General features: G+C 43.2%; 1 protein-coding gene across 3 annotated transcripts in view; it reads right to left on the reverse strand.

The window, feature by feature from the left end:
- LOC132392448 (solute carrier family 35 member F5-like) overlaps nt 1-26,756 on the reverse strand; it is a 193,414-nt gene that overhangs the window by 41,748 nt on the left and 124,910 nt on the right. For all 3 annotated transcript variants that reach the window (XR_009511541.1, XM_059966304.1, XM_059966305.1), the window contains exon 10: nt 25,187-25,291. Coding sequence is in view for 2 of the 3 variants with exons in the window: in XM_059966304.1 (XP_059822287.1) it covers nt 25,187-25,291 (105 nt within the window). In the remaining variant the exon portion in view is untranslated. The remainder of the gene's footprint in view (nt 1-25,186; nt 25,292-26,756) is intronic.

Genomic DNA, 26,756 nt, shown 5'->3' on the forward strand with positions numbered 1-26,756 from the left:
CACTTACTTGGATTTTTTGAAGGCAATTGATAAGGTGCCACATGAGCTGCTTAACAAGACAAAGTCCTATAGCATTGCAGGAAAGATACTGGCATGGTTAGAGGAATGGCTGGCAGCCAGGAGGCAGTGAGTGGGAATAATGGGGGCCTTTTCTGGTTGGCTGCCAGTGACTAATGGTGTTCCTCAGGGGTCAGTTTTAGAACCGCTACTTTTCACATTGTTTGTCAATGATTTAGCTAATGGAATTTATCTGTGGCAAAGTTTGCAGATGATATGATGATAAGTGGAGGGATCATTAGTGCTGAGGAAGCAATGCAATTGCAGCAGGACTTGGACAAATTGGAAGACTAGGCATAAGAAGTGGCAGATGGAATAGTGTTGGGAAATGTACGCTAATAAACTATTAACTAAATGGGGAGAATGTTCAAATATCAGAGAAGCAGGACTGGGAGTTCTCGTGCAAGACTCCCAGAGGTTAATTTACAGGTTGAGTCTGAGGTAAAGAAGGCAACTGCGATGTTGTCATTATTTCAAGGGGAATAGAATACAAAAGCAAGGAGGTAACAGTTTATAAGACACTAAGAGACTAGTCCGGCAACACCTGGAGTACTGTCAACTGTTTTGGGCCCCATCTCTCAGAAAGGATGTGTTGTCATTGGAGAGAGTCCAGAGGAGGTTCACAAGGATGGTTCCGGGAAAGAAGGGGCTAACATATGAGAAGTGTTTGGCCGCTTTGGAACTACACTCACTGGAATTTAGAAGAAGAATCCAGCCTGGGGGGGGGGGGGGGGTGGGCGGGGGAAGACAGTCTCATTGAAACCTACTAAATGTTTAAAGGACTAGATACAGTGAATGCGGAGAGGATGTTTTCTATGCTGGGGGTATCCAGATCTAGACGACATTGCCTCAAGATTGAGGGGCAACCTTTTAGAACAGTGGTAAGGAGGAATTTTTTTTTTTGGCTGGAGAGTAGTGAAACTGTGGAATGCTCTACCATAGACTCCAGTGGAGTCCGTGGGTATATTTAAAGCAGATTTTGATATTTTTCTGATTGGTCAGGGCATCAAAAGATATGGCAAGAAGGCAGGTGTATAGGGTAAAGTGGGATCTAGGATCAGCCATGATGGAATGGAGGAACATACTTGATAGGCCGAATAGCCTAATTCATCTCCTATGTCTTATGGTCTAACATTATGTTTATATGAAAAAATATAGTCATGGATCTTATTGCCAAATTGGTGATCAGAAAACTATTTCAAGTTACCTTTGTTATATCATAGCAACTTCACACAATGTAACTTTATACAAAAATGTCACGATAGTGATAGTAATTAAAGTTTGAAGAAAACTAGTGAAACATGTAAGATAAGTTTTAAATAAAAATCTAAATAAAAATACCAATACAAATGCAAAAGATAAAGTCTAAGCAGCACACACAAAATGTTGGAGGAACTCAGCAGGCCAGGCAGCTGCTATAAAAAGAGTAAACAGTTGACATTTCGGGCTGAGACCCTTCATCACAACTAGGAAAAAGGATGAGAGGTCTGAGGAGGAAGTACATGGTTGCAGGTGATAGGTGAACTGGCAAGGGGGAGGAATATAGTGAAGAGCTGGGAAATTGATAGGTGGAAGAGATAAAGGGCTGGAGGAGGGGTAACCTGATAGGAGAGTGTAGAAGACCATGGAAGAAAGGGAAGGGGAGGAGCATCAGAGGCAGGTGATGGACAGGTAAGGAAATAATGTGAGAAAGTCTAATATAGTCTAAAGCTGATTACTGGTTGTGTCAAAAGAAAAAGCATTTCATTCGTATTCATATGTAGCCAGTATTAGAAAATCAATGTTGATACAAACTTGCATGAAAAGATTCAGTGAAGCATGTCACACAAAATGCTGGTGGAACACAGCAGGCCAGGCAGCATCTATAGGGAGAAGCACTGTTGACGTTTTGGGCCGAGACCCTTCGTCAGCATGTTATTGAAGAATGTTATTGCTTTTACTGACAAAACCTTATGTATAACAAGAAAATATCACTAAAAGTACTAGTTTAATGTGTTTTAGATTAAGACAAAAATGTACTTTGGGGAAATAAGGTGATGGAAAAAAGTTATCTAACTCGCTTTGATAAAATTCATTCATTTGCAAGTACCACAAATTATACAGCCTTGTCCCAACGAAGAAATTTAATTTTGTACATACAAATGCCGGAGACATAATTTTGGTCAAACAAAGCAAGTGATTTATACTTGAAATCAAAGCATTTGAAATTGCTGGTATAGAAGTGGTATCCTTATAAACAATGTGAAGGAGGCCTTGCATATTTTCAGAGAGATTTCCATTGCTTTTCTACTGAATTGGAAGCAAAATTATGCAGATTTAAAATGAATACCCACAGGTACTTCACTTCATTGTATTCAGTGCACAAGGCTGACAAGCAACAGATAACCCAACCAAATTAGTCTACAGATATATCCATTAAAATTTAATATCTTAATGTTGCTAATTGTTCAATTTTATCTGTTCTACTAGGCATTTATTCATGTCAAATATGTAATTTGGATTTCCAGTTTAAGAGAATGTGATTTTTAGCCTGATTTATTATAGAGTAAAACAAGAACTTTTATTATTCTATAATTGATACTGCTCTGAGTATCTTTCAGTTGGTGATAAAACGTTAATTATTCCAAAAATTACAAAGAAACCATAGCAGTTTTATTTTCTGCTACAATCTAACATATAGTAAGTATTCAAGACATTCAACAATCCAGACTACCAACAAACAGCAACAACACTATTTAGAAAAGCTTCACATTCAAACAATTTTTTTAATTTTATTATCACCGGTTAACCTCTTAAGACATACAAGGAACAATTTCTATTAAGAAAACAAACCAGAGAAAACTCCAACAGCACTAACAAAAAATACAACAGGACATTGTGACTTTCAAATATTCTCCTCCTATTCGTTTTAATCCCGAGGATGACTTTTTGATCTCCCTTGCAAGTTCAGAGTACATTTATTTGCAAAGTTGAGATTCCTCTCCTAACAGGTAGCCACGAAACAAGGTTGCAGAGAGACTTGGTCAGTTTAGGAGAGTGGGCAAAGAAATGGCAGATCAGATACAATGTTGAGAAATGTATGGTTGTACATTTTGGAAGAAATAATCAGGCAGATTATTATTTAGATGGGAAGAAAATTCAAAAATTGGAAGTGCAAAGGGACTTGGGGGTCCTCAAGCAGGATACCCTAAAGGTTAACCACCAGGTTGGATCAGCAGTAAGGAAAGCGAATGCTATGTTGGCATTCATTTGAAGAGGAATAGTGTATAAGAGTAAGGAGGTGTTGATGAGGCTCTATGGGGCTCCGGTGAGACCTCATTTGGAATACTGTGTGCAGTTTTGGGCTCCCTATCTTAGAAGGGATGTACTCATGTTGGAGAGTTCAGAGAAGATTTACAAGGAGGATTCCTGGAATGCAGGGGGTTCCATATGAGGAGCATATGTCATATGGTATCTTGGACTGTATTCATTAGCGCACAGAAGAATGAGAGGCGATCTCATAGAACCATTTTGAATGCTGAAAGGAATGGACAGAGTAAATGTGGAAAGGCCGTTTCCCTTGGTGGGTGAATCCAGGACAAGAGGCCACAGTCTTAGAATTAGAAGGTACCCATTTAAAACAGAGATGAGGAGAAATTTTTTTAGCCAGAGGGTCGTGGATTTATGGAATTTGTTGCCACATACAGTTGTGGAGGCCCGATCATTGAGGGTGTTTGAGGAGGAGATTGATAGGTATCTAATTAGTCAGGGTATTAAGGGATATGGGGAAAAAGCTGGAAATTGGAACTAGATGGAAGAATAGTTTTTAGTTCATGGTGGAGTGGTGGAGCAGATTCGATGGGCCGAATGGCCAACTTCTGCTCCTTTGTCTTGTGATCTTGTGAAGAAAACTCAAAAATCCCATATGTATGAAAAAAAAAGACTGTCTTAAACCCAATGTGCAGCGAATAAAAAAACCACATAATTCACAGAAACATAGAAAACTTATTACAGGTCCTTCCGCCCACAAAGTTGTGTCGAACATGTCCCTACCTTAGAAATTACTAGGCTTACCCACAGCCCTCTACCTTGCAAAGTTCCATGTACCTATCCAAAAGTCTCTTAAAATACCCTATCGTATCCGCCTCCACCATGGTTGCCAGCAGCCCATTCCATGCAAACACCACTCTCTGAGTAAAAAAAAACTTACCCCTGAAATTTCTTCTGTAGCTACTCCCCAGCACCTTAAACCTATATCCTCTTGTGGCAACCATTTCAGCCCCGGGATAAAGCCCCTGACTATCCACATGATCAATGCCTCTCAGCAGCTTATACACCTCTATCAGGTCACCTCTCATCCTCCTTTGCTCCAAGGAGAAAAGGCCGAGTTCACTCAACCTATTCTCATAAGGCATACTCCCCAATCTTGGCAACATCCTTGCAAATCTCCTCTGCACCCTTTCTATGGTTTCCATGTCCTTCCTGTAGTGAGGTGACCAGAACTGAGCACGGTACTCCAAAGTGGTATCTGAACAGGGTCTTACATATCTGCAACATTACCTCTTGGCTCTTAAATTCATTTCCATGATAGATGAAGGCAAATACACTGTATGGCTTCTTAACCACGGAGTCAATGTGCGCAGCTCCTTTGAGCGTCCTATGGACTCAGACCCCAAGATCCCACTGATCCTCCACACTGCCAAGAGTCTTAGCATTAATACTATATTCTGCCATCATATTTTACCTACTAAAATTAAGCACTTCACACTTATCTGGGTTGAACTCCATGTGCCACTTCTCAGCCCAGTGTTGGATCCTATCAATGTCCCGCTGTAACCTCTGACAGCCCTCCACACTATCCACAACACCCACAGCCTTTGTGTCATCAGCAAACTTGCTAACCCATCCCTCCACTTCCTCATCCAGGTCATTTATAAAAATCACGAAGAGCAAGAGTCCCAGAACAGATCCCTGAGGCACTCCACTGGTGACCGACCTCCATGCAGAATATAACCCATCTACAACCACTCTTTACCTTCTGTGGGCAAGCCAGTTCTGGATCCACAAAACAATGTCCCCTTGGATCCCACGCCTCCTTACTTTCTCAATAAGTCTTGAATGGGGTACTTTATCAAATGCTTTGCTGAAATCCATATACACTACATCGACTGCTCTTCCTTCATCAATGTGTTTAGTCACATCCTCAAAAAATTCAATCAGGTTCGTAAGGCACGACCTGCCCTTGACAAAGACATGCTGACTATTTCTAATCATATTTTACCTCTCCAAATATTCATAATCCTGCCTCTCAGGATCTTCTCCATCAACTAATCTTCTGGAATAGATTTATTACAGCCTTTGCACACCACGGTTCCTGTACCCTACCATAAATTCCCTGTCTCATTGGAATGTACCTAGGCAGAACTCCACACAAATATCCCCTGAACATTTGCCACATTCCTTCTGTACTTTTCCCTGAGAAAATCTGTTTCCAATTTAAGCTCCCAATTTCTTGCCTGATAGCCTCATAATTCCCCTTACTCCAATTAAACGCTTTTCTAACTTGTTTGTTCCTATTGCTTTCCAATGCTATTGTAAAGGAGATAGAATTATGATCACTATCTCCAAACTCCCTCTCACTGAGAGATCTGACACCTGACCAGGTTCATTTCCCAATGCCAGATCAAGTACAGCCTCTCCTATAGTAGGCTTATCTAGATATTGTGTCAGAAACCTGCCTGAAAACACCTAATAAACTCCACCCCATCTAAACCCCTTCCTCTAGGGAGATGTCAATCGATATTTGGGAAATTAAAATCTCCCATCACGACAACTCTGTTATTATTACACTTTTCGAGGATCTGTTTCCCTATTTGCTCCTCGATAACCCTGTTACTATTGGGTAGCCTATAAAAAACACCCAGTAAAGTTATTGACCCCTTCCTGTTCCTAACTTCCACCTACAGTGACCCTGTAGACAATCCCTCCATAGTGACAACCTTTTTTGCAGCCATGACACTACCTCTGATCATCAATGGCACTCCTCCACCTCTTTTGTCTCCCTCCCTGTCCTTTCCGAAGCAATTAAAACCCAGCATTTGAAGTAACCATTCGTGTCCCTGAGCCAACCAAGTCTCTGTAATGGCCACCACATTATATCTCCAAGTACTGATCAACTCTCTAAGCTCATCCGCTTTGTTCACAATACTCCCTGCATTAAAATAGACACATCTCAAACATTTAGTCTGAGCGTGTCCCTTCTCTATCACCTGCCTATCCTCCCTCTCGCACTGTCTACAAGCTTTCTCTATTTGTGAGCCAACCACCTCTTCCCCAGTCTCTTCAGTTCGGTTCCCACACCCAACAGTTCTAGTTTAAACTCTCCCCAGTAGCCTTAGCAAACCCCCTTGCCAGGATATTAGTCCCCTTGGGATTCAAGTGCAACCTGTCCTTTTTGTACAGGTCAAACCTGCCCCAAAAGAGGTCCCAGTGATCCAGCAATCTGAATCCTTCCTGCTAGCCTTATAATCTTCTAGATCTCTATCATTACATAGTTTTTGAACCTTTTGGAAGCATTTCTTTTCTTCTTGACTAGATTTACAACAGCCTTTGTACACCACGGTTCCTGTGCCCTACCATCCTTTCCCTGTCTCATTAGAATTTACCTAGGCAGAACTCCACGCAAATATCCCCTGAACAGATACCACATTTCTTTCATATATTTCCCTGAGAATATTTGTTCCCAATTTATGCTTCCTAGTTCTTGCCTGATAGCCTCATATTTCCCCTTACTCCAATTAAATGTTTCCCTAACTTGTCTGTTCCTATCCCTCTCCAATGCTATGATAAAGGAGATAGAATTGTGATCTCTATCTCCAAACTCCCTCTCGCTGAGTGATCTGACACCTGATCAGGTTCATTTCCCAATACCAGATCAAGTACAGCCTCTCCTCTTGTAGGCTTATCTACATATTGTGTTAAGAAATCTGCCTGAACACACCTAACAAACTCCAAGGCAACACAAGTGAATCTGCAGATGCTGGAAATAAATAAAAACACAAGATGCTGGCAGAACTCAGCAGGCCAGACAACATCTATGGGAGGAGGTAGTGACTACGTTTCCGGCCGAAACCCTTCATCAGGAGTTCGGCCCAAAACGTCGTCACTACCTCCTCCCATAGATGCTGTCTGGCCTGCTGAGTTCTGCCAGCATTTTGTGTTTTTAACAAACTCCACCCCATTTAAACCCCTTGCTGTAGGGAAATGCCAATCAATATTGGGAAATTATAATCTCCCAACACGACATCTCTGTTATTATTACACCTTTCCAAGATCTGTTTCTCTATCTGCTCCTTGATATCCCTGTTACTATAGGGCAGCCTATAAAAAACACTCAGTAAAGTTATTGACCCCCTTCCTGTTCTTCAGCTCCACCCGTAGAGACTCCATAGATAATCCCTCCATGACGTCCACCTTTTCTGCAGACGCGACGCCATCTCTGATCAACCGTGCCACGCCTCCATCTCTTTTGCCTCCCTCCCTGTCCTTTCTGAAATATCTAAAACCCGGCACTTGAAGTAACCATTCGTGTCCCTGAGCCAACCAAGTCTCTGTAATGGCCACCACATCATATCTCCAAGCACTGATCCATGCTCTAAGCTCATCCACTTTGTTCACAACACTCCTTGTGTTAAAATAGACACATCTCAAACCTTCGGTCTGAGCACATCCCTTCTCCATCACCAGCCTATCCTCCCTCACACATGGTCTCCTAGCTTTCTCTATTTGTGAACCAGCTGCCTCTTCCCCAGTCTCTTCAGTTTGGTTCCCACCCCCCGAAAATTCTAGTTTAAGCTCTCCCCAGTAGCCTTAGCAAACCTCTCCACCAGGTCAGAGCGCGCCCCTTCTCTATCACCTGCCTATCCTTCCTTTCGCACTGTCTACAAGGTTTCTCTATTTGTGAGCCAACCTCCTCTTCCCCAGTCTCTTCAGTTCGGTTCCCACCCCCCAACAATTCTAGTTTAAACTCTCCCCAGCAGTGTTAGCAAATCTCTCCACCAGGATTTTGGTCTCCCTGGGAATCAAGTGCAACCCGTCCTTTTTATACAGGTCACACCCACCCCAAAAGAGGTCCCAATGATCCAGAAATCTGAACCCCTGCCCCCTGCTCCAATCCCTCAGCCACGCATTTATCCTCCACCTCATTTTATTCCTGTACTCATTGTCATGTGACACAGGCAGTAATCCCGAGATTACTACCTTTGCGGTGTTCTCTGCAGTTTGTCACCTTGTTGCGGTGGAGAAGCTTGTGTGGTCCCGAGATCCCGTGAGCAATGTTGTCTGTTGCTATGCTCCCAGTAGGGTCACCGATGGCGGTAAGGTCGAGGGTGAGGTGCCTGACAAAGAACAATCCAACCAAGACCTCAACGATGGAACAGGCGGACGAAGTTACTTCAAACTCAATGGCTGTGAAGGTGGATGAAGGCTGCAACAAATCCATCAACTCCAATCGTCGTGGTTTCCATGCCATTGGAATCAGTTGGTTGATTTGTGAAGTATCGTGTGTGTGGTGAACTACATATACCTGTCTGGACACGCCCCCTGCTGACTGCTCCTGTGGCTCCTCCCACAGACCCCGGTATAAAGGCGATCGGGGCCTGAGCCCGGCCTCTCAGTCTCCAGGATGAAGTATGGTGGTCACTCACTGCTTGTTCCTTCTTCCAGTCAATAAAAGCCGATATCTCGCCTTTACGTCTCAGAGTGAGTTATTGATGGTGCATCAGTGTGCTTCTTGGAATGCAACATCAAGTACACGTCAAACAAATACACACACAGGCGTCTTCGCTCTGTGGAAACAGAACAAAGACCATCATCCTCGACCTCGAGGGATAGCCACGACTACCTTTGCGGTCCTGCTTCTCAACTTCCTTCCTAACTCCCTGTAGTCTTTTTTCAGGAGCTCTTTCCTTTTCCTACCTATGTCATTGGTACCAATATGTACCACGACCTCTGGCTGTTCTCCCTCCCACTGCAGGATATCTTGGACGAGATCAGAAACATCCTGGACCCTGGCACCTGGGAGGAAAACTACCATCTGAGTTTCTTTCCTGCGTCCACAGAATCGCCTGCCTGACCCCCTAACTATAGAGTCCCCCTATCACTACTGCCTTCCTCTTCCTTTCCCTACCCTTCTGAGCCACAAGGTCGGACTCTGCCAGAGGCACGGCCACTGTTGCTTCCCCCCTCCCCCCCACGACTGTGACCCACTTGTCTGTCTCCTGTGGCCCCAGTGTGACCACCTGCCTATAACTCCTTTCTATCATCTCTTCGCTCTCCCTGACCAGACGAAGGTCATCAAGCTGCATCTCCAGTTCTCTAACATGGTCCCTTAGGAACTGCAGCTCGACACACCGGGTGCAGATATGGCCGTCCAGGAGGCTGGGAGACTCCAGGACCTCCAACATCTGACACATAGCACAGAAAACAAGCCTCACACACATACTACTTCTTTTCCACAAATAACACAGGTAAACCTACCACGCTTCGCCCCATTACCACCTAAACCCGTTCAGCTAAAGCCCTATCACTCTGCTGCCTCTCACTCCGCTGCCCGCTGGATATGGCGGTCTTCTTTTTAAACCTTTCCCGTTCTACTGGCTGATGTCACGCGCCTGCGCAGTCTTGCCTCTCTTTTACCCTGAGTAGTAAAACTGCCTTCACTCCAGAAATCCTTCGCTGTTTACCCGCAGCTTTCTTGCTCCGAATCAAAATAAGAAAATAAGAGAGTAAAATAACCTGTAAAAAAGACCACTGCCACTGAACACCCAAAGTGCAATAAAAAAAAATCATGCGAACAGTAACCGCAAGCAAATAGCACTTCAGAAAAAAAGAGTCTAAGAGCCATAATTCAGTGCAGAGCCAAGTAAACACATCAAGCAAGGACCCGAACCAACCCGTATATTGTCTCAGGTCCTGACTCCTTGATATTTTCAATCAGGCCCGGTGCTTAAATCTCCGCCTGAACAATGGGTCTTGGTGCTTGGATACGCCAGACTTCGTGCCTTGATTCAGCCTGTAAACTTCCATCTGCACATTGTGTTCAATTGCATCTGGCGCTTGGACCCAGCAGATTCTATTTGGTCTGTGCCCAATCTTTCATGTTCTTCCACGCTCTCGGTGGCAGGTCCGCTGTCTGGGTTCTGCCACATTGCAGGGATGTTGCAGACGATTACTTTTGATGATTATTTGCCAGAGAAATATGGTCATCAAAGTACTTAGTTGCTATCCTTGTTTCGTTAGCTACCATCAGAAATTGAGAGGTTCACCAGTGCCATCTCAAACCAGAAGATTCCCACTGAATCTGGGAATATTTCTTTCAGTATAGTATTTAATTACTTTGTTTATTTAGTTTTACCAAAATAGGCTAAAGGACTGGAATATGAGATTTTCAGACAGATGCCTTAGGTAGACTGTGGAATTGGGTTGTTCAATTAGGCACCAAGGAGTCTGGCATATTCCAGGTGACCAAGCAGTCCTTTTTAGGAGCAGCACTAATGAGGGAGGGGACTAGAAAAGATGTCCAAAACATTGGTTGTCCCACAACTTCAGGCAGTTTACCCCAACAGCAGTTGAAAACATACAAAATTGATATTTTTTAGAACTTGGAACGTGCAGACTCTTATAGATGGTGACATAACTTGGACTCAGTGGCCACCTACAAACACATAACAAAAATGCACAAACGTAACCGCCATCGGTGAATATTTCAAGCAACCAATCAAAATGGAGGGCAAAGGTTGTTCACAATTTGGTTCAATGCTGCTACAGAAAGAGAAAATTACCACATAAAAACACATGGAAGGAAGAATTATAAACAAGGTAATTACAATGCTGGACCTTTAGTTAGTCAAAGGAAAAGTAGAATAGGAAATAAAGTGCAAAAATACATACATTTCAAAACAAAACAGTAATGCAGGGATTTCAAACAATGTAAATCAAACAAGATCAGTCTAAAGACATATATTTTTAAAATATACCCTGAAGAAATGTTTTAGCGATTAAATGGAATTCCCACAAGGTGGTTGACCAAGTTTTGGGTGATGATGTTGGACAAGTAGATGGAATGCAAGTGGAAACGCAGTTTTGTTGGCAGTGACCTATACTTTAATTTGAATTAGTGGAGCTGTGAAAAAGATATACAAAAAGTACAAGATTCTTAGAAAACGGCCATATCATCAAATCGTTCCAGTTGCTTCACAGCAAATGTAGTTAAAGAAATTGGCTGAGTAGCAACTTTGGGGAAGTTGGGGTCCTCAGGAATAGGTCCATATAGATCATCTACTTGGTTAAATGAGCCTGAACGTGTTTCAGTGCCTTCTGTATTTATATGCTCACCCCCATATTTACTAAGGTTAGGGAGGTTCACAAAACCTCTGCCAAATCAGGTATAATCATCCATTATCATTCATAACTGGATACCATAGCTGCTGTAGAATTTTGCTCTAATCCACTGGTTGTGGCAATACTCCAAATGTCTAAACGGGGGTCTACAGACCCCTTATTTAATGGTAGTGGTCCATGGCATAAAAAGGTTGTGAAACCCTAGTCTACACTATTGCTTCAAAAGATGAGTAGAGGCAAAATTCCATTTCAAGAACACAGGAAATCAAAGCAGGAGTCTGCCATTCAACACTATGTACCTTCTCCACCATTCAACAAAATCATGGTTGATCCTTTACCACAGTGATGTTTTCTTGCCCCACACCAATCTGTCATTTCATTTAATGTTACAAAATCTATATTATTTGTAATGGATTAGCTGAATGAGCCTCCACAGCTCTTTTGAATACAGGTTCACTGTCCTCCAGATGAAGAGGCACAGGGAAGTAGTGATTCGCAGAATGCTTTACACTATCAGCGACCTATGTTCAATTCCCACCATTGTCTATAAGGAGTTTGTACATTCTCCACGTGACTGCATGAGTTTCCTCCCAGTGCTCTGGCTTTCTCCCACTTGTCCAAAGGTGTACCAGTTGGTCAAATAGTTGTTGTAAATTATCCTGTGCATTATTAGGCTAAGGTTAAATCAGGGATTGCTCGGTGATGCAGCTAAAAGGGCGGTAAAGGTCTGTTTCATGCTGTATTTCAAATAAGTGAATAAAATCTGTCCTCATCTCAGCCAAGAATAACTGACCCCTTACTTTTTGAGACCGTGACCCCTAAATCTAGCTATACTACCATGGGATCTATCATCCCTGCATCTATTCTGTCCCAAAAGAAACACATATTTTTCAAAAAGATTAACTTCTCTTTTTTTCAAACTCCAGATAATGGGCCTGGTCTACCTAATCTTTTGTCACATGACAATATTCCTATGTCAGAAATCAAACTGGTTAACTTCTGTTGCACATCCTTGATGACAACGATACTGTTCCTGTATAACAAAGTGTTTCAACAGACAATAGACAATAGGTGCAGGAGTAGGCCATTTGGCCCTTCAAGCCAGCACTGCCATTCACTGTGATCATGGCTGATCATCCACAATCAGTACCCTGTTCCTGCCATCTCCCCATATCCCTTGATTCTGCTGACCTTAAGAGCTCAATCTGACTCTTTCTTGAAAGCATCCAGAGAATTGGCCTCCACTGCCTTCTGAGGCAGATCATTCCACAGATCCACAACTCTCTGGGTGAAAAAGTTTTCCTCAGCTCCGTTCTAAATGGCCTACCCCTTATTCTTAAACTGTGGCCTCTGGTTCTGGACTCTCCCAACATCCGGAACATGTTACCTGCCTCTAGCGCATCCAATCCCTTGTATAATCTTGTATGTTTCAATCAGATCCCCTCTCATCCTTCTAAATTCCAGTGTATACAAGCCCAGTCATTCCAATCTTTCAACATATGACAGTCCTGCCATCCTGGGAATTAAGCTCGTGAACCTACGCTGCACTCCCTCAATAGCAAGAATGTCCTTCCACAAATTTGGAGACCAAAACTGAACACAGGTGTGGTCTCACCAGGGCCCTGTACTACTGCAGAAGGACCTCTTTGCCCCTATACTCAACTCCCCTTGTAATGAAGGCCAACATGCCATTAGCTTTCTTCACTGCCTGCTGTACCTGCATGCTTACTTTCAGCGACTGATAAACATGGTCATCTAGATCTCATTGTACTTCCCCTTTTCCTAACTTGACACCATTCAGATAGTAATCTGCCTTCCTGTTTTTGTCACCAAAGTGGATAACCTCACATTTATCCACATTAAACTGCATCTGCCCACTCACCCAACCAGTCCAAGTCACCCTACATTCTCATAACATCCTCTTCACATTACACACTGCCATCCACCTTTGTGTCATCTGCAAATTTGCTAATGTTACTTTTAATCCCTTCATCTAAATCATTAATGTATATTGTAAATAGCTGCAGTCCCAGCACCGAGACTTGCGGTACCCCACTAGTCACTGCCTGCCTTTCTGAAAAGGACCCATTAATCTCTACTCTGTTTCCTGTCTGCCAACCAATTTTCTATCCACGTCAGTACCTACCCCCAATACCATGTACTCCAATTTTGCCCACTAATTTCCTATGTGGGACCTTATCAAAGGCTTTCTGGAGGTCCAGGTACACTACATCGACTGGCTCTCCCTTGTCCATTTTCATAGTTACATCCTCAAAAAATTCCAAGATTAGTCAAACATGATGTTCCCTTCATAAACCCATGCTGACTCAGACCGATCCAGTTACTGCTATCCAAATGTGCCGCTATTTCATCTTTTATAATTGATTCCAGCATCTTCCACACCACTGGTGTCAGGCTAACTGATCTATAATTCCGTTTTCCCTCTTGCTCAATTCTTAAAATGTGTGATAACGTTAGCTACCCTCCAATCCACAAAGAACATTGGAAAATGATTAGCAATGCGTCCACGATTTCTAGAGCCACCTCCGTAAGTACCCTGGAATGCAGACCATCAGGCCCTGGGGATTTATCAGCCTTCAGTCCCATCAGTCTACACAACACCATTTTCTGCCTAATGTGAATTTCCTTCAGTTCCTCCATTACCCTAGGTCCTCTGTCCACTATTACATCTGGGAGATTGTTTGTGTCTTCCCTAGTGAAGACAGATCCAATGTACCTGTTCAACTCGTCTGCCATTTCCTTGTTCCCCATAATAAATTCATCCGTTTCTGTCTTCAAGGGCCCAACTTTTGTCTTAACTAATTTTTTCCTCTTCACATACCTAAAGAAACTTTTACTATCCTCCTTTATATTCTTGGATAGCTTACTTTCGTACCTCATCTTTTCTCCCCATATTGCCTTTTTAGTTATCTTCTGTTGCTCTTTAAAAGTTTCCCAATCCTCTGGTTTCCCGCTCATCTTTGCTGTTATACTTCTCTTTTATTTTTATACTGTCCTTGGCTTCCTTTGTTAGCCACGATCACCCCTTACTCCCCTGAGAATCTTTCTTCCTCTTTGGAATGAACTGATCCTGCACCTTCTGTATTATTCCCAGAAATACCTGCCATTGTTGTTCCACTGTCATCCTTGCTAGGGTGTCCTTCCAGTCAACTTTGGCTAGCTCCTCCCTCATGGCTCCACAGTTCCCTTTGTTCAACTGTAATACTGACACTTCCGATTTTCCCTTCTCCCTCTCAAATTGGAGATTAAAACATTATATTATGGTCATTACCTTCTAATGGCTCCTTCACCTCGAGTTCCCTTATCAAATCTGGTTCATTACACAACACTAAATCCAGAATTGCCTTCTCCCTGGTAGGCTCCAGTACAAGCTGCTCTAAGAATCCATCTCAGAGGCACTCCACAAACTCCCTTTCTTCGGGTCCAGTATCAACCTGATTTTCCCAGTCTACCTGCATGTTGAAATCCCCCATAACAACCGTAGCACTACCTTTGCGACATGCCAATTTTAACTCTTGATTCAACTTGCACCCTATATCCAGCCTACTGTTTGGGGGCCTGTAGGTAATTCCCATTAGGGTCTTTTTGCCCTTACAATTTCTCAGTTCTATCCATACTGACTCTACATCTCCTGATTCTATGTCACCCCTCTCAAGGGACTGAATTTCATTCCTCACCAACAGAGCCACCCCACCCCCTCTGCCCAACTGTCTGTCCTTTTGATAGGGCGTATACCCTTGAATATTCATTTCCCAGCCCTGGTCCTCTTGCAGCCGTGTCTCTGTTATTCCTACAACATCATACTTGCCAATTTCCAAATGAGCCTCAAGCTCATCCACTTTATTTCTTATACTTTGTGCATTCATATATAATACCTTGAATCCATTACTCCCCTCACCTTTCACATCGGTCCCTATTGCACTTGGCCATACTCTCCGATCCCTTCCTGAGCTTTCAGCCCCATTAGTTCTGTTGTCTTTCTTAACTTATCTTAGTCTCTCTTTCCCTTTAACTCCATCCTTATATTTCCAGTTCATCTCCTCCCCCCCCAATACTTAGATTAAACACATCCATGTAGGAGTGGCAAACCTGCCTGCCGGAATGCTGGTCCCCCGCCTGTTAAGGTGCAACCCGTCCCTCTTGTACAATTCATCCTTACCCCAAAACAGATCCCAGTGGTCTAAGAATCTAAATCCCCACTTCCTGCACCAGCTCCTCAGCCACACATTCAGATCCTCTATCTCCCTGTTCCTGCCCTCACCAGCATGAGGAACTGGAAGCAAACCAGAGATAACCACCCTGGAGGTCATGCTTTTCAGCCTTCTTTCTCTGAAGTCACGCTGCAGAATTTCTTTCCTCTTCTTCCCGACGTCATTTGTGCCAACATGAACTACCACTTCTGGCTGGTCACCTTCACCCTTGAGGATGCCCTGCAAGAAACCCATTTCTGTACCTCTCACTAGAGTCCCCTACTACCATGGCTCTGCCTGACGCCTGTCTTCTCGGCTTTGTTTCAGCACCAACTTTTGACTCGCAGACCTGTCTGCCTCTCAGACTGGCAGTGTCTTCTGTCCCGACAACTTCCAAGAGGGTGAACCTGTTTTCAAGAGATACATCCCCTGGAGTCTCCTGTACTCCAAGCATCCATCCCTTCCTCATCGTCATCCCCCTCCTTCTTCCTTTCGGTATCTTCGGTGTAACAATCTCGCTGTAGGTCCTGTCCAGAAAACTCTCGTTTTTCCAGATGAACCTGAGGTCATCCAGTTGCCTCTCCAGTGCCCCAACACAGTCCTTCAGGAGCTGAACCTGGGCACACTTATCACAGTTGTAGCAGCCGGAGGCACCATCAGTGTCCCTGACCTCCCACATCAGGCAAGCATCACATTGAATCAGTTTACCTGTCATCTCTTCACCACCTCTCACCCTCTCCAACTGTAGCATTGTCTCCTCCTTCAGCCTCCTCGCCAAAGGCTCACACTTTTCTCACAAGGCACTTCCCTCCCCTAGAGCAAACCTTGCTTATATTGGCTAATAAACTGACTAATTCGTTTCACTTGTTTCACCTCAGCCAACCTTGAAGGTACATGTTAAATGGTAGGGTACTGAAGAATGCAGTAGAACAGAGTGATCTAGGAATAATGGTGCATAGTTCCCTCAAGGTGGAATCTCATGTGGATAGGGTGGTGGAGAAAGCTTTTGGTATGTTGGCCTTTATAATTATAATCAGAGCACTGAGTATAGGAGGTGGGATGTGATGTTAAAATTGTACAAGGCATTGGTAAGGCCGAATTTGGAGTATTGTGTATAGTTCTGGTCACCGAATTATAGGAAAGATGTCAACAAAATAGAGAGTACAAAGATTTACCAGAATGTTACCTGGGTTTCAGCACCTAAGTTACAGGGAAAGATTGAACAAGTTAGGTCTTTATTCTTTGGAGCGTAGAAGGTTGAGGGGGGACTTGATAGAGGTATTTAAAATTATGAGGGGGATAGATAGAGTTGACATGGATAGGCTTTTTCCATTGAGAGTAGGGGAGATTCAAACAAGAGGACATGAGTTAAGACAGGGGGGCAAAAGTTTAAGGGTAACATGAGGGGGAATTTCTTTACTCAGAGAGTGCTAGCTGTGTGGAATGAGCTTCCAGTAGAACTGGTAGAGGCAGATTCGGTATTGTCACTTAAAGCAAAATTGGATAGGTATATGGACAGGAAAGGAATGGAGGGTTATGGGCTGAGTGCGGGTCAGTGGGATTAGGTGAGAGTAAGCCTTCGGCATGGACTAGAAGGGCCGAGATGGCCTGTTTCCGTGCTGTAATTGTTATATGGTTATATGGTATGTGTTGTAGGCTGGTCCCGACCAGTTTTTAAATCAACTGCTCCTGAAAACAACAGAGAAACGACTCCGCGGGGCTTGGTGCATTAGTAGCAACCAATCAATTTGCGATTCATTAGCAGGAACAAGTAAAATTAAAGCAGGGTCAAAGCAGAGTGGTCATTGTATGAGTGGACTAGTGTAGGAGTGGGAATTTGAAGCTTTGGCTCAAGAAGCTTCAGCGAAGAGGCACAGGTCAGTAGCAGGATTTTGTAGTGGTTGAATAAAAAGGTCATTAAATTACCATTATTAAATAAGTAGGGATGATGCAGGATCAGGTGATGTGCTGTAGCTGTATGATGTGGGAGCTGGTGGACCCCATCGTGGTTCCTGGTGACCACATCTGCAGCAAGTGTTAGCGGCTCGAGGAACTCAGGCTCAAAGTTGATGACCTGGAATCTGAGCTTCAAACACTGCGGCACATCAGGGAGGGGGAGAGTCACCTGGATTCTCTGTTTCAGAAGGTACTCACACCCTTTAGATTAGCTGCCTCTAATTGGTCTGTGGTCAGGGACAAGAGGGTGTGACTGCAAGTGAGGTGGGCAGTGGTATCCAACGACAGTGCTGGAGGCGCCTCAGCCCTTGGGCTTGTCCAACAGGTCTGAGATTCTTGTTCCCTGTGTGGATGAGAGTGAGGGCTGTAGGAAGGATGAGCAACCTAATTGTGGCTCTGTAGTTCAGGGAGCCATTCCAGAGGGGGGAAAGAACAGAAATGTAGTGGTAATTTGGCACAGTATAGTCAGGGAATAGACAGAGTTTTCTGTCACATTCCAAAGGCTGTGTTGCCTATCTAGTGTTCATGTTCCGGACAACATATCTGTCCTGCAGAGGAATTTGCAGTGGGAGGCGCAAGATCCAGTTGTCATGGTGCATGTGGATACCAATAACATGGGTAGAACGAGGAAAGAGGTTCTACTGAAGGAATTTGAGCACCTAGGGACTAAATTAAAAAGCAGTACCAAAAAGGTGGTAATGTCTGGATTACTACCTGAGCCACGTGCAATTTGGCATAGGGTCAAGATTAGAGTTAAATGCGTGGCTCAACAACTGGTGTGGGAGACGTGGGTTTGAATTCATGGGAAACTGGCACCAGTATTGGGGAAAGAGGGAGCTATTCCAATGGGATGGGCTCCATCTGAACCATGATGGGACCTGGATCTGAGGGAATTGCATAATTAGGGCTTTGGATAGGGCATTAATCTAAAGAGTAGGAGGGTGAGTTCAACAGATTGGAGAAGTATGGATAAAGTAAAAGAGAAAAGTGTGGATAAAGGTAAATTCAAGCATAGGATAAAAAGAGAAAAGTAAGAGCGGAATGAAGAAACGTCAAGTGAAAAGTGCCCAATTAGCCTACTAACTGGTACACACAAAGTACACTGCAGATGCTGTGGTCAAACAAGCTGGATGAATTCAGCAGGAAGGGCAACATCCGCTGAAATGTCCGAGACCCTTCGTTAGGACCAGTACGTCTTTTGACTGTGGGAGAAAACTGGTGCACCTGGAGAAAAACTCATATGTTCACAGAAAAAATGTACAAACACCTTACAGGCAAATGCGGGAACAGAACCCAGGTTGCTGGTTCTGTAAAGTGTTGTGCTAACCACAATACTACCATGCTGCCACATGAGATAAATAAATGAATCCGAATCTGACTGTACCTAGAGACTTGAAACCTGTGGGGATTATAAATAAATGAAGCCAATTTTGCTGCAGCTGCAGCTTTAACACTTCATTGTAGTGATGAGTGATGAATTTCTACACAAACTATCATTACCTTGTGCAAGCACAAATGAAAAAATTAAATAGACCAAAGAGCTGAACTGTGGCCCAGGGAGTAAAAGCACTAAATTATGTTGAAGTAATTAGTGACTTAAAATAATAATTCAGTAAACAGTACTTCAGTTACTCACCACTGAAACAGTATAGTCAATATTTTAAATACATAATGAAGCTATTAAAATAAATTGATCAGATTGGATCTGAATGTTTTTCAGGAAATACGGTGTAATGCTAGGGCAGGTTAAATCTTCATTCATATACTGACTTGTGATTTGGAATGATAAAAAATATCACAATGCACATTAATTCAATATTTATTTTAATCCACCTATAGAATTGAATTATTCAAACCATTTTAGTAGACCATAAGATATAGGAGCATAAGTGGCCATTCGACCCATTGAGTCTGCTCCACTCTTCAATCCTGGGCTGATCCAATTCTTCCAGTCACCCCCACTCCCCTGCCTTTTCCCCATACCCTTTGATGCCCTGGATAATCAAAAATCTATCTCTGCCTTAAATGCACCCAATGACTTGGCCTCCACAGCCATTCCTGGAAACAAATTCTACATATTTACCCCCTCTGACTAAAGTAATTTCTCCGCTCTCAGTTCTAAATGGACATACTTCAATCCTGAAGTCATGCTTTCATGTCCTAGAATCCCCTACCATGGGAAATAACTGCCATATCTAATCTGTTCAGGCCTTTGAACATTCAGGATGTTTGTTATGAGATCCCCCCTCATTCTCCTGAACTCCAGGGAATATAGCCCAAGAGCTGCCAGGCGTTCCTCATACTGTAACCCTTTCATTCCTAGAATCATTCTCGTGAATATTCTTTAAAACCTCTCCAATGTCAGTATATTATTTCTAAAATAAGGAGCCCAAAACCGCTCACAACACTCCAAGTGTGGTCGGACGAGTGCCTTATTATAGAGCCTCAACATCACATCCCTGCTCTTATATTCTATACCTCTAGAAATGAATGCTAACATTGCATTCGCCTTCTTCACCACCAACTCAACCTGGAGGTTAACCAAGTCCCTTTACTTCTCTGCATTTTGAATTCTCTCCCCATCTAAATAATAGTCTTCCCATTTATTTCTTCCACCGAAGTGCATGACCATACACTTTCCAACACTGTATTTTATTTGCCACTTCTTTGCCCATTCCCCAAACTATTTAAGTATCTTTGAAAGCTCTCTGTTTCCTCAACACTACCTGTTCTTCCAGCTTTGTATCATCGGCAAATTTAGCTACAAATCCATTAATCCCATAGTCCAAATCATTGACATATATCGTAAAAAGCAGCGTTTCCAACACCAACTCCTGTAGAATTCTACTGGTAACTGGCAGCCAGTCAGAATAGGATCCCTTTATTCCCACTCTGTTTTCTGCCGGTCAGGCAAAGCTCCGCCCATGCTAGAAATTCCCCTGTAATTCCATGGGATCTTATCTTGCTAAGCAGCCTCATGTGTGGCACCTTATCAAAGGCCTTCTGAAAATCCAAGTGCACCACATCTACTATATCTCCTTTGACTACCCTGCTTGTAATTTCCTTTAAAAATTGTTGCAGGTTAGTCAAGCAGGATTTTCCTTTCAGGAAACCATGCTGGTTTTGGCCTATCTTGTCATGTGCCTCCAGGTACTTCGTAATCTCATCCCTAACAATTGATTCCAACAACTTCCCCACCGCTGATGTGAGGGTAACTGGTCTAGTTTCCTTTCTGCTGCCTCCCACCCTTCTTAAATAGCAGAGTAACATTTGTAATTTTCCAGTCATCCAGTACAATGCCAGAACCTATCAATTCTTGAAAGATCTTTGTTAACACATCTGCAATCTCTCTAACTACTTCCTTCAGAACCTGAGGGTGCATTCCATCAACTCCAGGAGATTTATCCACCCTCAGACAATTAAGCTTCCTGAACACCTTCTCAGTCATAATTTTCACTGCACAAACTTCCCTGAACAGTCTTGAATGCCCGGTATACTGCAGATGTCTTCCACTGTGAAGACTGATTCAAAATATGCATTCAGTTTCTCTGCCATCTTTGCATCTCTCATTACAATATCTCCAGAATCATTTTCTATTGGTCCTATATCTACCCTCAACTTTCTTTTATCCTCTATATACTTAAAAAAGCTTTTATTATCTTCTTTGATATTAGTCACCAACTTCCTTTCATGATACATATTTTCCATCCTAATGACCTTCTTAGTTTCCTTCTGCAAGTTTTTAAAAGTTTCCCAATCCCCTATCTTCCCACTAGCTTTGGCTTCCTTGTATGCCCTCTCTTTCGATTTTACTTTGGCTCTAACTTCACTTGTCAGCCACGGTAGTGTCCTTCTTCCATTCAGAAATTTCCTCTTATTTGTAATATATCTGTCTTGCACTTCCCTCATTTTTTTGCAGAAACTCCAGCCATTGCTGCTCTGCTATCCTTCCTGCTAGTGTCTCTTTCAAGTCAACCTTGGCCAATTCCCCTCTTAATCAATTGTAATTTCCTTTAAAAAGAAACACCGACACATTGGAATTTGTTTCCCCTTCTCAAATTTCAAAGTGAACTCGATCATATTGTGATCACTGTTCCCTAAGGGTTCCTTAACCTTAAGCTCTCTTATCATCTCCAGCTCATTGCACAGCACCCAATCTAGCACAGCCGATCCCCTAGTGGGCTCAACAACAAGCTGTTCTGAAAAGCCATCCCTTAGATATTCTACAAATCTCTCTTTTGAGGTCCAGTACTGACCTGGTTTTCCCGATCCACTTTCATATTAAAATCCCAATGATTATCTTGACATTGCCCTTCTGACACACTTTTTCTGTCTCCTGCTGTAATGTGTAATCTACATCCTGGTTGCTGTTTGGATGCCTGTATACAACTGCTATGAGGGTCCCTTTAGCCTTGTCACTTCTTAACTCAAACTAGAGACTCTACTGCTTCTGATCTTATGTCATCCCTTTCTAGTCATCTAATATTATTTTTTTATACACAGGGCCACACCAGCCCCTCTGCCTACTAACCTATCTTTCCAGTACACCGTATATCCTTGGACGTTCAGCTCCCAATGGCAGCCATCGTTTAGCCAAGTTTCAGAGATGGCTACAATGTCACACTTGCCAATCTGTAGTTGAAGTTCAAGATCATCCATTTTATTTCTTATGCTGCACGCATTCAAATAACATTTCCAATCCAGTATTCATTTCTTTCTGTTTTAACTGCATCATGCCCCAATTGCCCTGTAACTCATCCCACTGGCTGTGATTATGCCTCATCTCCTGTCTGTCCTTTCTATCATCTCTGTTGTATGCTATCTTTTGATTTATTTATGTTTTCACTTGAGGTCAGTGAGGAAATAGTCAGGGGAGGCTTATGAGGCACTCCAGGGTTGTTTTGAGGTGACAGACTGGCAGGCACTCTGTGAGCCACATGGAGAGGACATTGATGGGCTCACAGAGTGCATCACTGGTTACATCAACTTCTGTGTGGACTGCAATGTTCCGCAAGAACTGTCCTTTGTTATTCAAATAACAAGCCATGGGTAACAAAGGACATTAAGGACATCCTGAACGCTAAAAGGACGGCATTTAGAGATGGAAATAGGGAGGAGCTGAGGACAATACAGAGGGACCTGAAAGCCAAGATCAGGGAGGCTAAAGACAGGTGTAGGAGGAAGCTTGAGTGGATATTCCAGCAGAACATGGGAGAGGTCTGGAGTGGTATGAGGACCATCACTGGGTTCCGGCAAACTAGCAACAGAGGAGCTGAAGGCAGTGTGGACAGGGCCAACAAACTTAACCTGTTCTTCAACAGATTTGACACTGTGGCCCCTGCCCATCCCCCACATGATTCATCTGTTGTCGTCCCCCAACCAACACATACTCCACTCTCCCCTCCTACCCCTCCTCACAGCCCCCCACCCTGCTCTCGTGACTACACCCCTCCCCCACCTGATACCACCGCAGTGGGCTTCACAGCTGAACAGGTGAGAAGACAGCTGAAACGTCTCCACCCATGTAAGGCTGCAGGCCCGGATGGTGTCAGCCACAGGGTGCTCAAAGCCTGTGTGCCCCAGCTATGTGGACTACTTCACCATGTCTTCAACCTGAGCCTGAGTCTCCAGAGGGTACCTGTGCTGCGGAAGACGTCCTGCCTCATTCCTGTACTGTACACGCCGCGCCCCAGTGGCTCCAATGACTACAGACCGGTGGCATTGACCTCCCACTTCATGAAGACCCTGGAGAGACTTGTTCTAGAGCAGCTCCAGCCTATGGTTAGGCCACACTTAGACCTCCTCCAGTTTGACTACCAGCCCCGACTAGGAGTTGAGGATGCCATTGTCTACCTGCTGAACTGTGTCTATGCCCACCTGGACAAGCCCGCGAGCACTGTGAGGGTCATGTTTTTTTACTTCTCCAGTGCGTTCAACACCATCCGCCCTGCTCTGCTGGGTGAGAAGCTGACAGTGATGCAGGTGGATGCTTCCCTGGTGTCATGGATTATTGATTACCTGACTGGCAGACCACAGTACGTGCGCTTGCAACACTGTGTCAGACAGAGTGGTCAGCAGCACTGGGGCTCCACAGGGGACTGTCCTGTCTCCCTTTCTCTTCACCATCTACACTTCGGACTTCAACTACTGCACAGGGTCTTGCCATCTTCAGAAGTTTTCTGATGACTCTGTCATAGTTGGATGCATCAGCAAGGGAGATGAGGTCGAGTACAGGGCTACAGTGGGAAACTTTGTCACATGGTGTGAGCAGAATCATCTGCAGCTTAATGTGAAAAAGACTAAGGAGCTGGTGGTGGACCTGAGGAGGGCCAATGCACCAGTGATCCCTGTTTCCATCCAAAGGGTCAGTGTGGACATGGTGGAGGATTACAAGTATCTGGGGATACAAATTGACAATAAACTGCACAGTTCAAAGAACACTGAGGCTGTCTACAAGAAGGATCAGAGCCGTCTCTATTTCCTAAGGAGAATGAGGTCCTTTAACATCTCCCGGATGATGCTGAGGATGTTCTACAAGTCTGTGGTGGCCAGTGCTATCATGTTTGCTGTTGTGTGCTGGGGCAGCAGGCTGAGGGTAGCAGACACCAACAGAATCAACAAACTCATTCATAAGGCCAGTGATGTTGTAGGTGGTGTCTGAAAAGAGGACGCTGTCCAAGTTGCATGCAATCTTGGACAATGACTCCCATCCACTCCAAAATGTACTGGTTAGGCACAGGAGTACATTCATCCAGAGACTCAGTCCACCGAGATGTAACACTGAGCGTCATAGAAAGTCATTCCTGCCTGAGACCATCAAACTTTACAACTCCTCCCTTGGAGTGTCAGGCACTCTGAGCCAATAGACTGCTCCTGGACTTACTTCCACCTGGCATAATTTACTTATCATTTAATTATTTTTGGTTTTATTTTGCTATATTTCTACTCTATTATTGGTTGGTGCAACTGTAATGAAATCCAATTTCCCTCGGAATCAATAAAGTATGCCTGTCTGTCCGGTTCCCATCCCCCTGCCAAATTAGTTTAAACCCTCCCGAACAGCTCTATTAAACCTGCCTGTTAGGATATTGGACCCCTTTGGGTTCAGGTGTAACCTGTCCATTTTGTAATGGTTGTAACCACTCCCCACCCCCCAGAAGAGGCCACAATGACCCAGGATCCCAAAGCCCTGCCCCCGACACAGGTCTCTCAGCCACGCATTAACACGCCCGATCATGCTATTCTTCCACTTGTCAGTACATAGCACAGGGCAGCAATCTTGAGATTACTACCCTGGAGGTCCTGCTTTTCAGCTTCCTACCCAACTCCCTGCATTCTCTCTTCAGGACCTCCTCCCTTTTTCAACGTGTACCAAGACTTCTGGCTGTTCATCCTCTCCCTTCAAAAAACTCTGTACATTATAAATTTTAGGTTTATTAAATTTGCCATTAGAAAACCTAATTCAAATGGATAAACACAAATTGTACTAACCAGCAATAAACTAAAACAATTTAGGAAACAACCATAGTTGATTTTATTATTTAAGAGAATTATACAGTAAGCTGTTTGACTGTCAACCTTACCAAAAAACATTGGAATGTCGAGTTTGTCTTCTCGATCAACTTTTCTTTTAATCATGACAATATAGACGGCATATAGCACTGCTCCTGTTAATGACCACAATGAACCTGCAATAAAATAAGATGTACCGGTAAATATTATACAGAATTACAGACAGAATTTGGATTTTAAACAGAAACTCTTCATTCTAGGCATGTTTACTCTGTACATAATTTTGTTTGGTATTCTCATGCCAGAGACCACGTTCCTACCAACTCTTAGTGTGATAATATATTCCTATCCTCTAACTTTTTTTCTGGCCAATTGAATTTTAGATCATTGTTGACACTGAGGGCTTGTGATAACTGACAATCTGAATCAGTCAGAATTGAGGATGGATTGGGTGCAGTGGGGTTGGCGGGAGTGAAATTCAGGTTTTAAGATTAGTTTGAAGGGGGTTGGTGATAATTAAGATTCTTCACATTTTATTTTTAAATCATCATTCACTCATTTCTCAAACTCCCCGAACTTCAAACCCACTACTAGCACGGGAATCCTCAAAATCACACACCATTTGTTTAGAGCAGTGCTTCGCAACCTGGGGTTCACAGACCCCTTTTTCAATGGCATTGGTCCACGGCATGGAGAAGGTTGGGAACCCCTGGTTTAGAGTCTTTACTTTTCAATGGGAAATATCGTTGTTGAGAATTTTATCTTCTACCTGCCTTCATACTCTTGCAGTTGCCTTTATTTCCAATTAAAACATGAGTTTCATTTTTTTCTTTTATACTTTTGTATCCAATTTAAAAATGTTATTAAAATGACTCTTGCCTGAGGAAAACTTACCATAAAATTACTAATTAATCCTACCTCACTGTACATAACCAAATCTAATACAGCTTGTTCCAGGTTTACTATTTTGACATATTCTGAATATGCTCCATGAACTTGAGCTCAAGGCTGGTTTAATCAATTTAATTGGTAAAAAGCATAAAATTAAGTTAAAAGATTGAAGTCCCTTTTGTGCAAGCTCCCATTATTTCTTCATTTGTACTCTGTCCTATAGTGTAGCTGTTGACAGGATATCGATTGACACTCTTGTGCTCTTTTTCTTTGCTGTTTTCATCTCCACCCAATTTGATTCTCACTATTGATCTTCTGAGGAAATATGATTTCTCACTTCTGTACTAATCTAACTCACCATTAACATCCTTTTTCCTTCAGGTTATTCCTCAAAAATAGCGTAGAATATTCAGTCACATTTCAAATACCCTCTTTAACAGCAATCAGATCACCTCCATTTATTTCTTAAATATGAATCCTAAGTACAAATACTTAATGAACTTTAAGTGACATATACAAAACACAAGCATATGAAACCATGCAATATTATTCTTTAAATAAGTCAGCACAGCTGCTATATATCCAATTGAATGGCTGTTTTTGCCCTGCATTAACAGTTTGTTAATACTGTAAAGCTGGAAATGTTGAGCAATCACTACGTAGGTTTGGATTCAGCTAACAGTAGCCTACATGAAGACATAAACAACATCCATCTTTGGGCTGAGAAAACTACTTGGTCAAATTTCTGGC

This window comes from Hypanus sabinus, chromosome 4 (assembly GCF_030144855.1).
Source record: "Hypanus sabinus isolate sHypSab1 chromosome 4, sHypSab1.hap1, whole genome shotgun sequence".
In the NCBI taxonomy this organism is placed as follows: domain Eukaryota; kingdom Metazoa; phylum Chordata; class Chondrichthyes; order Myliobatiformes; family Dasyatidae; genus Hypanus; species Hypanus sabinus.